Raw genomic sequence first — 11,571 nt, 5'->3', positions numbered from 1 at the left:
CTCCCTTTATAGCCACACACACACAGCCTAACTCCCTTTATAGCCACGCACACACGTAGCCTAACTCCCTTTATAGCCACACACACACACACACACACACACACACACACACACACACACACACACACACACACACACACACACACACACACACACAACCTGAACCGAATATCCAACTGTTTGCCCCAATAGCCATGAACAACCCCATGCAGATTTATTGTCTTTTAGCCTAGATCTATAGGCTAATTTCCCGGGATCGTATTGCTTTAGGCTACAACGTACAGCCGCTACAGTATATAGCACTTCCTATAAGAATGGGCAAATTATCTGTCAAGTTGTTTCTCATATATCAATCAACAATTGGTCTGATTGTGACTGATGGAGGGGAAAGGAACTGGCGTTGGAATAACGTGTTCCTTCCACGCGCTACGTCCAACCAGGGAAACTCCCCCTGTCAGGCGTAAAGGAGCGACTTGGACACTCATGCATGAAGGAAGCATGAGTTCAAGTCCGTTGCTCTCCCCAGGTTGGCGGAGGGTGTGTAGAGCCTAGATAATTGACACATGGGGTGAAAACCGTCAATATAATGAAGTCAAATAAATATTATGGATTAGCATTAGGTCAGGTTGAAACTGAAATATATTGTATGTCTCATATAGGCCTGGCCTGCAAAGAACTAAGAATTATGAAGAGAACAATCTGATTTTACTAAACTAAATAATTAACTACACGTGTAGGCTATATAGGCCTATAATAAAAATTAAATATAGCCCTAAAATTAGTCATATATGTAGGGCGCCGCCGCCAACTCCTGATATAACTGCCAGTGGCAGTTATATCAGGAGTTGGCGGCGGCCAACTCCAATATTTAAATATATAAATTCAAGTTCAGGTTTAGCACGGGACCCGTGGCAGTCTGCCACGGGTCGGGTGCTAAACCTGAACTTGAATTTATATATTTTTTTAAATCTCCGTTGGGTACTTTTTTTTAGATTGCTAATAACACAGACAGTGGTAGCCTACTATTTCACAACGAATGATTCACTCGTGACTTGTTTCAGCATCTTGTTTCAACATTTCAGCACCTGTGTCACATGCAGGCTGTGTGTGTGTGTGTGTGTGTGTGTGTGTGTGTGTGTGTGTGTGTGTGTGTGTGTGTGTGTGTGTGTGTGTGTGTGTGTGTGTGTGTGTGTGTGTGCGTGTGTGTGTGTGTGTGTGCGCGCGCGTGCGTGTGTGTGTGTGTGTGTCTTGATTCTTCTTGATTTTGACTTGAGGGGTGCTATATATTCTGTGTGAGTTGTGAATTCTCTTGTTTTAAGCTTATTATGGTATCAATATGTCTAAATGAATACCAATTGAATAAAGGTAAAATCATGCACAAATAGTATGTAACAAGTTAAGATTTATCATCATTTCAAATTAATTTGAAATTATGCAAATCATCTGCAAATGTGCCTACATGTGTGTGTGCAGTGTGTGTGCAGTGTGTGTGTGTGTGTGTGTGTGTGTGTGTGTGTGTGTGTGTGTGTGTGTGTGTGTGTGTGTGTGCGCGCGCGTGCGCGTGTGCGTGCGCGCGTGCGTGTGCGTGAGAGAGAGAAAGGCCACTAGGGCAGCCCACATGCATGAAAAGACAACCCAGAAGGTTGTCTTTTCTCACTTCATTCATTTATAGTTCATTCACATTGATACTTGACATTGATTTTGTGTATTGCTGAATACCTTTTTTTCTGTTCACAAGAAGAATGGCTGAACATTCACCACTTGACAAGCTTACCAGCGCATCAGCTCAAGGAAATCTAACTGAAGTAAAGTGTTTATTGCGAAATGGAGCAGATGTTAATGGGTACAATAGATTCGGCAGGACTGCATTGCAGGTTAGTATATATATTTATTTCAAAATAATTACATTTTTCAATTACAATTTATAGGCATTTAGCACAAATTAGTAGATGATAGCCAAATGAGTGTTTCAGTGCACTTAACTGATGTTTATAAACAAAATCTAAATATTGATTATTAATATTAATTGTTCATATTTAAGCTTCAGCAGCAGTATCAAAAATTACATGCAGAAACGTCAGTTGAGGAAATTTGCGGTAAGACAATGCAGTAAATTTCATAATTAGTTTTGACTTATTAATAGGCCTATTATGAATACATTATACATTAATGTCCATTAAATCGCAAATGCAGATTTGGAATATTTAACCATATACATTTTACATTTCAATAGTTTCATTTAATATAGTAAACTATATAGTAAACTATATTTTCAGTTTGCAATTTCATTTTAGCATTTATTTCCAATATAGGCCCGCGCCTGCCTGAGACTTTATACTATAGCATAAATAATAAAGATAGTGAAGTTTAGTTGTAGTGAACATATAATAATAATAATAATAATCTTTTATTTTATCATGCTCATAAAGTGCTCTGTGCTCAAAGTGCAATTAAAAAGCAATTACAAAGCAAACGTTTGCTTTTTAATCGCACTGAGCATTTTATCATGCTCATAAAGTGCTCTGTGCTCAAAGTGCAATTAAAAAGAAAACGTTTGCTTATTAATTGCACTTTGAGCACAGAGCACTTTATGAGCATGATAAAATAAAATAAAACATATTTTCTTAAGTCTCAGTCTAAGGAGTTTTACTTCTATTTTGTATACAGCGAGTCTTTTTCTGTCAAAGTTTCCCTTATGTTTTTGAGACCACCGCTACCGTATAGTCAAGTTTGAAGGAGAAAAAAGGACGAAGAAAGGCGCAACAGTTTTCTCAGTGCTTCGGTCATTGTGAAACAAAATGGTGCATGGTTCCTCAATATGGGTGCAGTGGCCATGTGCTCAGAATCAGGCTGCATGGATGGCAATAGCCTATACTTTTGGTGTTTTCATTAGGATGTCCCCCTTTGCGTGGGACAGTCCCTCATTTCCAAGACTTTTCAGGCGTCCCACAAATTGAGCCCCTGTCCCACATTGTGACTGTCAGGCAGCATCAGTGTCCAAATGCCTATAGTTATTTCCCCATTTGGCTTTCTGTTGTAAAGCTCTCTCATTGTCTATTTTCATGCGAGATGTGTTTTTAATACGGATGTGCCGATGAGACATTTTGGCCGATATCGATATCCGATATAATTAATTGCTGTTATGGCCGATAACTGATATTGTATTTTGTCGTCATTCTCATATCCAGGTGGTGAAAATGGGAAACTCGGCTGTAGCCATAGCTTTGCTGAAAAGTGGAGCCAACCCAAACACCCGTGACCCCTGCTGCAATCTCACCATAACTCACGACGCTGCTCGCGATGGTTGGACTGATTTGGTGCGTGTGCTCATTGACTATGGGGCTGATGTGAACCTTCTGGACAGCCACGGTAACCTTCCTCTGCACCTGGCCGCCAGAGAGGGCCATTATGAAGTGGTTCAGCTGCTGATTGGACGCACTACAAACCCAGCTTTGCAGAACACCCAAGGACACACGCCTTATGGCCTGGCCCTCAGCTACAGTAGAATGAACATCGCCAATTGCATCGCAACCTACACTGGGTTACAGATTGATTGAGTAGACCTGCATGTGCGCGGCTTCCATTGTTATGACTCGAGGAGATTATAAATCATATCGCCGATGTGGCGGCCTACTCTAATTTGTATGCTCGCTTAATGTGCCGCTAATTAAAAAACAATAGAGCTTTCGTATTGTGTTTGACATACTTTACTTTATGGGTATAGCTCTGGTGGTCCATCCATAAGGCATATGGACCATGCAGTTTATAGGCGTATAGGGTAACAGGTATAGGCCTACGGTCGCCCATAGCTTTTCCATCTCGCCCCTATACTATACCTAGCTGTAAATAACAAACATAATTCATGTTGGTGATTATCATATTAATTTATCATTGTGTTCACTCTGTATATCCACGGGCATATAATAGCATGATGATGCCATTACAAAACATGCAGGGCTACATGGAAGAAATGTGTTTAATAAAACGAAATTAACTGCTAGAAGGTCCTAAATTAACTTAATTAAGCAGTCACCGTCTCTATGTGTCATGTTATTCTTTCTTAATTTAGTATAGAGATCGACTACTATACAATTAAATAAATCTGTATAATATAATTTCAGATTTCAGAGAGGGAGGGAAATACTAAATTTCCCGTAGGCTACTGTCTTTATGTGCTCTCCGGCTTCGTCAGACATTGCAACTTATTAATTAAGTTGCAATGTCTGACGAAGCCGGAGATGTGCCCTGTAGGCTAGCTGCGGTCACTTGCGGTGTCAAATTAAACGCAGCTTGACACCTCACCTCATCATTGATGGCCTACAGCTATACAGACTACAGCCAGGGCACCGCTCCGCGGGTTCATCTAGAGCAGGGGTGCCCACACATTTATAACGTGAGATCTACTTTCAAAATGACCAGCTCAACAAGATCTACCCACTGAAAAAATAAATGTACCATTGCTGAAAATAGTTTAAATATATAATGTACCTGGGGGGGCTTTGGATAGGGAGGGGGGAGAAATTATGACAGGCAGTTTCTGCTGTCAAAATATGTCCCCCCCGTATTTAACCACCGACGCCCTGTTTTGGTTTGGTTTTACTATAGTTTATGACAGAATGGAGAGAGAAAGCTAAATTCATTGACAAAGTACATTTGGAATTTGTCACTATGATAGGGTGTGTAGGATGGGTGACAAATTCCAAATGTACTTTGTCAATGAATTTAGCTTTCTGCTCTAAACTATAGAGTCTCTAGATTCTAGAGACTCATATAGTTTAGAGCAGAGCCATGTAGAGTATAGACGAGAAGCCAAACATACGTTGGCGTAGGCCTATACTATTATTATGTATAGGCTAGTTAGTTAAGGCTATACCTGACTTGTACAATATTTAAAGACCACCTTGAACTGCAGCATCATTATCAGTGCCAGTCCGTTTTTGAACAAGGTGTTCCCTCTTGTAAACAAGTGTAATGGTTTATTGGGTCGTCCACTCACAGTTAACAGTCTTTGTATTAGGTTGTGCTTGAAATGTGTAATTCTGCAAACTGTTAATAAATATTTCAATCAATCAATCAATAAGTCACCTGGGACGTATCCTCAGTGCAGGGTCTCCCAACATCAAACCCCTCACTCAGGTGACCCATGTTGCAGTCGGGGTGAATTGATCAAGTCCCGACTTACGTCCCAGCTATACCCTCGATCAGTCCCATTAGGGAAAAACCCTAAAACACAATCCTGAACTATTCTTCCGGGACTGGGAGGTAGGCCTACTATTCCGCGCGTGGAATCCTCTGTGGGTTGACTTCTGTCCAGGCCCCATACGCTTCACCAGGTCCGCTCCTGCTCTCACCAGAGGCTCTGGCTCTCACCAGGTCCAGCCACTGTGCGTTGCACGAGACTCCCAGCAGCACCAGGCACATGAATGGTGGATTATTGAGCCGCAATGGTTCCGCAGGCTCCACATAGCCCGCTTGCGGCTTGAATGGCCCTCCTAAAGGCCTCAAGGCCTCAGGCAGCGGTGGCCGAACGGTTTGCGGAGCGGTCTTGATACCGGAAGGTCGCCAGTTCGAATCCCCGGACCGGCACGTTAAAATGACCACCGCTGAAGTGCCCTTGAGCAAGGCATTGAACCCCAACCATGAAATGTTCTATGAGCAGGGCGTGGCTGTAAACAAGCATCTCGAGTTTAGTCCACTTACCCTGGGTAAACAAAGAACTTTGCTTTGCTTTACCGTGGGTTTGTTTGTTGGGCCTCATCCACACGGAAGACACAGGCTGGGGCGCCAACCCGCATAGGCCTACTGCTCCCGGGTGCCGTCTATAAATTCCGGCTGCCACCCGAGCCAATTAAGGCTCTGCATCTGCATGGTCAAACTCGAGATGTGAGTCAGTCACTCACCCAATAGATACCCACAGTGACGTAGACTCCGTGACGGCGTGGAGGCGGCGGGGCTCGAGCCCCCATGAGGAATTAGACCTGAATACGGTATGTATACACTATTACGGTATATTCGCCAGTCGGTTCGTCCCGTTTGTATAGGCTTTTCATCTCTGCACCCACAGATCACGTTATCATAGAGCGTCGCAGTCCCGCCCCCTTTCAGAACGACGAGTGGCCCAGGAAACAATCCCCATTCATTTTCCCCATGGCTTTTCAAAAAGTATTTATTTAAAGACGTTAACGCCGCGGACAAAGCCAACTCGAGTTGTGACAAATCATGACAATAAACAAGAAAAACAAAACAAAAAGTGTTGTACCCTGCCTTTATTTTCTTCTCTCTAATATAATCTATACGCCTACATTATAGATAAATTATAAATAAATAAATACAAATAGATACATTATAGATTACTATATTTTCTTACTAGATACATTTTCTATAAAAGAAAAAATAACTATAGTAAAGATTTACTGAGGTATAGGAATAGGGTTAAGGTTGGGGTTATAGGCAAAGTTTTTATTTTTGAGGGGCGCTAGCCCCTCCTATAGGTTTAATGTTTTTAGTTCAATGTTTGTTCTAAAAACGCCATTGATAATGAGAGAAATTAATGTTTGCTTTGTCCCTAACACAAACATTAAATCCCATTAACAAGAGAATGTAATGTTTGTTTTGACACCGTTTGTTTTACATCATTACATCACCTATAATCATACCAACATGAGTTAGACTTTAATATATAGATCATCATAAGAGCCTAATCATCATAAGAGCGCCCCTCACCTCACACGGGTGTGATTTTTGTAATAGAAGGTGCCCAAAAAGGTTCCTTTGCCGTATTCTGCCAGCGCCCCTTTCAAATGGAGCAGCCTCATGGACTGTTCACAGTGAGTCTGTAAGGGGCCCGGGGGGACATACACCACGATTTAGCCAAGCCAAATTCAATTGTCCATTTAATGTTTAATGTCTGAAATAACACTGCATGCTCCCACTCCGCACTATCGTGTTCTTTTCTGCCGTTTATAATGTATGAATAAAGCCCACGGCGTTCGGAATCGTTTATGTTGAAAGATTGACCCAGTTCCTCGCATCCATTTCATGTTTTGTTTTTCTCTTGGAGTTCACTGGTTTCCTAGCAACCTATTGTTTACCATATAGCAACCTGAAAGCCACAAACTGCGTTCTCTGCAGAGGCTAATCCGTTTTTTTTATTGATTTAACTCCAATAACTAACATTTCAAACTTCTTGCTACGCTACCAGTGGTCTCGTTCGTGTACCATTTTGTAAAGCGTGTTGATGCCACTTGCTTGACTGAGAGACCAAAGGCAATGGAGACACATACTGGAAAACAAGAGATGGATAATCAAAGGCAGCAGGCAGCAGCCTCCTTCAAGGCGTTTATGCTAAAAAATAGCACAAAAAGCAACCTCAACCTGTAAGTAATTAAGCTATATCTAGTACATTTTGTGTGTCATATTAATGACATACATTAGCATATCGTAATATAGCCCTGATCCAGTGCTTACAGCGAGTCAGAGAGAGACTCGCTGTAAGCACTGGACCAGGGCTAATCGTAATAGTGTTAATGTCAATGCAGTAAGGATCACTGCAGTGGCTTTCATGAGGACATACTTTATGTTTTATGTAGCCTATTTATATGGCTGTGGACCCCCTTCTGAAAATATTTTGGGCCAGGGTCATGCATACAAGATTTGGGTTGTTAAAATGCTCACAAAGCTCACAACGCATCGTGTTATGAACTGGGGCAGCGGTGGCTTAAGGGTTAGAGGAGCGCCCTTGTTGCCGAAAATGAGCACTTGTGCTCAGCTACTACCCCATGTGTAAAATAAAATAAAAATGTATAGATCAGCTATTTTCAAATAGGCGTATAGTACCTATAGGCTAGTGTTAAAGTGGTTACACTGATTTTGATGCTCTATTAAATAATTTGCTGGGAACCTCCTGGATTACCCTCAAGGACCTCTGGGGGTCCCTGAACCCCACTTTGAGATCCACTGGATCATCGAACATTGGTCACCAGTTGCTATTAAATATTACTTTCACTTTACAGATATGACCACCTGGCACGTGTACTGACTAAAGTGATGGACGAGCGTCCAGAAAATGTTGTGGATGTGATTGAGGATGTGAGCCGGGATGTGAAGAGGGAGCTGCTTCAAAACAACCAGAGCACTCTGAGAGACGTGCCACTCTCTGCAGCTGCACAGCTCTTGGCTGAGCAGCAGCGGTTGCTGTTCTCTCGGGAAGATGTTGACCAAGAGGACGAACTGGTACTCCACTTGCACCCACACTTGTACACCCGCCCTCCCTCTTATTTCATTTAACAATGTAGCTGTAGCCTGCAGACACAGTTGCGTTTGAGTACAGGATGGTGCCATCATACGACTGGTGGGCAGCCATCACAATAATGGGAACAAACTTTTATTTATAGCATACATAGCATACACATGACATGCCCAGAACAGGAACAACACCAGGGTTCATTTGGTTAAGAGCTAGATGTTACAAAATGTGATGTTGTCTGTATCTCCATCTTTGACCAGGTCGAAACAGCTCTCCCTAATGTGAGTGAGACTGGCTTCTATCTAGAGCAGGCTGGAGTGGGCTTGGGCAGAGAGGAGATGCAGAGGATATTTCTTGCATTCAAACAACTTGTGGATTGCCGACCACTGCAGCGTTGTCAGCTGTGGGGAAAGATTCTGGGAACAGAGAGCAACTACCTTGTTGCTGAGTGTGAGTACAGAGATGGAGAGGAGGAGGAACAGGGTCCAGAAGAAACACCTGAGGACGAAGAGAGAGAGGCAGAGATCCAGGACGAAGATGAGGAGAATGAAGTGGTGGAAGTGGTACATGTCCTCCGTTAACCGATCAGCCAAGAAATGTTTCCCGGAAAAAATAATCACTAAACTGGTTTATTGGCATATCAGTCCTGTTGTATGTGATGACTTTCTTTGTTTTGTTTTTCAGGCTGATGCACTCCCTCAATCAACTTACAAGCCTCCGCCTGTGGTGCCAAAAGAAGCCAACCATACAGGTGTTAACAAATATGTTTACTATGTGTGCACTGAACCAGGTCTTCCCTGGGTCAAACTCCCTTCGGTCACTCCTGCGCAAATTAATGTCGCACGCCAAATCCGCAAATTCTTCACTGGGAGGCTGGATGCCCCAGTCATCAGCTATCCTCCTTTCCCTGGTAATGAAGCCAACTATCTGAGAGCACAGATTGCCCGCATCTCTGCTGGCACACACGTCAGTCCACTGGGATTCTACCAGTTTGGGGAGGAGGAAGGTGATGAGGAAGATGACGCACCCCGTGACAGCTATGAAGAGAATCCTGACTTCGAAGGCATTCCGGTAACGGAAATGGCAGAGTCCTTGTCCACTTGGGTACATCATGTTCAGCACGTCCTGCAGCAGGTAGCTACTACAACACTATAAGTGTATTTTTTTGTAGCAGGTTAATTGATTTGCTTCTCCGTGGAACTTACCCGACATCAGTAACAGAATCAACTTTATTGTCACATCACAGGGTTACAGGTATAGGGATGTTAAATAGTTAATTGTTAATCAATTAATCACCGTTAAGAAATTAGTCGGTTAAACAGTTAATAACTAATCAAAATGAATCGAAGATTATGCGGTTCTCTCATTGGGTGGTTTTCTGTGAATGTAATGCTGTCTGCACGCGCGTGTGGCCGAGGAACGCACATACAAAGATGCCATTGCCTGCCCCTGTATCGTCAATGGTCAAATAAATATTTGATTATTAAGTAATATAATATGCCTTTTGTATTATTTCTGTATATCAGCAAAATGTAGATTTGTATGTTAGACATTGAGGTAAATTAAGATTAAGATAAGCATTAATCGATAATTCACATCCCTAGTTACAGGTGTAAAATAGTAGCAGTAACATCTCTTCTAATCTGACTGCATAATGATATACAGTATGTACGTCGGGGTAAGAATGGTGGCCCCTTATTGGCTGTTGATGGTGACGTAACTATGGAACGTTTCAAGGTTTAAAACAGCAGTTGTAATAGACATTAGTTAGTAGCAGTACTTGCTCTGCTTGCGCACAAGTAGTATGGCCTACTTGTGTGTAAGGCGCAAGTTGGCACCTCGACAGAGTGCATTTCTAGTATAAATTGTTTTTGGAGTGCAACATTAGAGCAGCTTATACTTTGGCAGTGTGCGCTTCCACCTTCAATTATATATTGTGACGATTCCAATTTGATTCCATGGCACCTGCATAAACATTTACCTTATCAGAGCCCAATGACATATTTATAGTTTTATACATGTGTTTTTCCCACACACAAGTTATATTACTGTAAACACAGGTTATCTCATTTAGGGCCGCTGTACTTGGGTTAACCTCTCGGTGAAGCCGGAAGATGAATTCGATGAGGAAGGAGATGAAGAGGAGAAGGAGGAGCCTGATGAGCCTGAGCCAGAGGTGGGGCCTCCTCTCTTAACTCCTGTCTCTGAAGATGCAGGTCAGTCAGTCTAGTTTTGCATATTTTCATGTCATATTGCCAGGTGTTGGGGTTATATTAGTCTGTTTAATATTTGTGCCTTTCAGAGCTGTTCAATACCCCTTCATGGAGCTCCAGAATGTCCTCCACTCTCACCTCTCAGTATGCAGTCGCTGTGTTGCGTTCAAACCTTTGGCCAGGGGCACATGCCTATGCTTGTGGAAAGTGAGGAAAAACAAAAACAAAAAAACAGCAATTCATGAATATATTACGACATGTGGTATAATGTTGTATATGCATCAATACTGAGAAATATCTGTTATTTCTTCATTTATAGAAAGTTTGGAAACATATACATTGGCTGGGGCATGAAGTTTGCAGGGGAAGGATACAGCCCATCACTCCCATTGACACCACAAAATGAATACCCCAGTGGGCCTGAGATCACTGAAGCACTGGACCCAACTCTGGAAGAGGAACAGGCACTGAAAGCCGCTTTAGAGGAACAGCAAGCTGCTCAAGAAGAGATGGAGGACATGGAGGAAGAAGAGGAAGAGGAAGATGATGATTGAAGTTGAATATTGAGTAAAGGAGAAGAGTACATTTCATGAGAGCAAGTCATTCAGTATTTTAATACTCAAATTCTATTGTTCATTGAGGAATTGCTTTTTAAAGAATAGTGTAAAAGAAATCAAATTATGAAATGAAACAGAAAATGAGATTGGTTGGCAGTAGTTCAAACATGGTCCGAATACATGTTCCATGTGGCTCAAGAAAACATACTGAGTATAGCAAATTCAAAGATAATGTGTTTTTTCCTTAAAGGGACACTTCACCCTTTTTGCAAAAAAATATATGTTAATGACGTTTAGAAGCTTTAGAACACTTTCCTGGGGGTCTTTATGTGTGTAATATGTGGTTTTAGATATTTTAGATTGTAGCAGTGAGCCCAGTGTCTCTGATGTCATGGACACTGGGCTCACTTCTTTCCTGGACTACAATTCCCATAATACTTTGGTGCACTGCTCCTCCTTGTGAATAGGGGGATGGCTGTCTTACTGAGACAACATGTAGTCCAGGAAGTAAGTGAGCCCAGTGTCCATGACATCAGAGACACTGGGCTCACTGCTA

General features: G+C 42.2%; 2 protein-coding genes across 2 annotated transcripts; both read left to right on the top strand.

Moving 5' to 3' along the window:
* Nucleotides 1-1,742: 1,742 nt before the first annotated feature.
* On the top strand, nt 1,743-3,559 carry cdkn2c (cyclin-dependent kinase inhibitor 2C (p18, inhibits CDK4); the record flags this gene model as incomplete). The annotated part of the gene is made up of 2 exons (XM_079505455.1): nt 1,743-1,874; nt 3,189-3,559. 2 exons carry the CDS (start codon nt 1,743-1,745, stop codon nt 3,555-3,557), a joined length of 501 nt encoding a protein of 166 aa, XP_079361581.1. The 3' UTR covers nt 3,558-3,559.
* Nucleotides 3,560-7,296: 3,737 nt separating this feature from the next.
* Nucleotides 7,297-11,047, top strand: rsph4a (radial spoke head component 4A; the record flags this gene model as incomplete). Its single annotated transcript, XM_079505902.1, has 7 exons — nt 7,297-7,376; nt 8,013-8,232; nt 8,506-8,808; nt 8,930-9,379; nt 10,320-10,461; nt 10,548-10,665; nt 10,778-11,047. 7 exons carry the CDS (start codon nt 7,297-7,299, stop codon nt 11,010-11,012), a joined length of 1,548 nt encoding a protein of 515 aa, XP_079362028.1. The 3' UTR covers nt 11,013-11,047.
* Nucleotides 11,048-11,571: the final 524 nt, after the last annotated feature.

The sequence above is a fragment of the Electrona antarctica genome (genome assembly GCF_951216825.1).
Source record: "Electrona antarctica genome assembly, chromosome: 7".
NCBI lineage: Eukaryota > Metazoa > Chordata > Actinopteri > Myctophiformes > Myctophidae > Electrona > Electrona antarctica.
The sequence above is the reverse complement of the archived record's forward strand: the minus strand, read 5'-3'. Positions and strand labels throughout refer to the sequence as shown.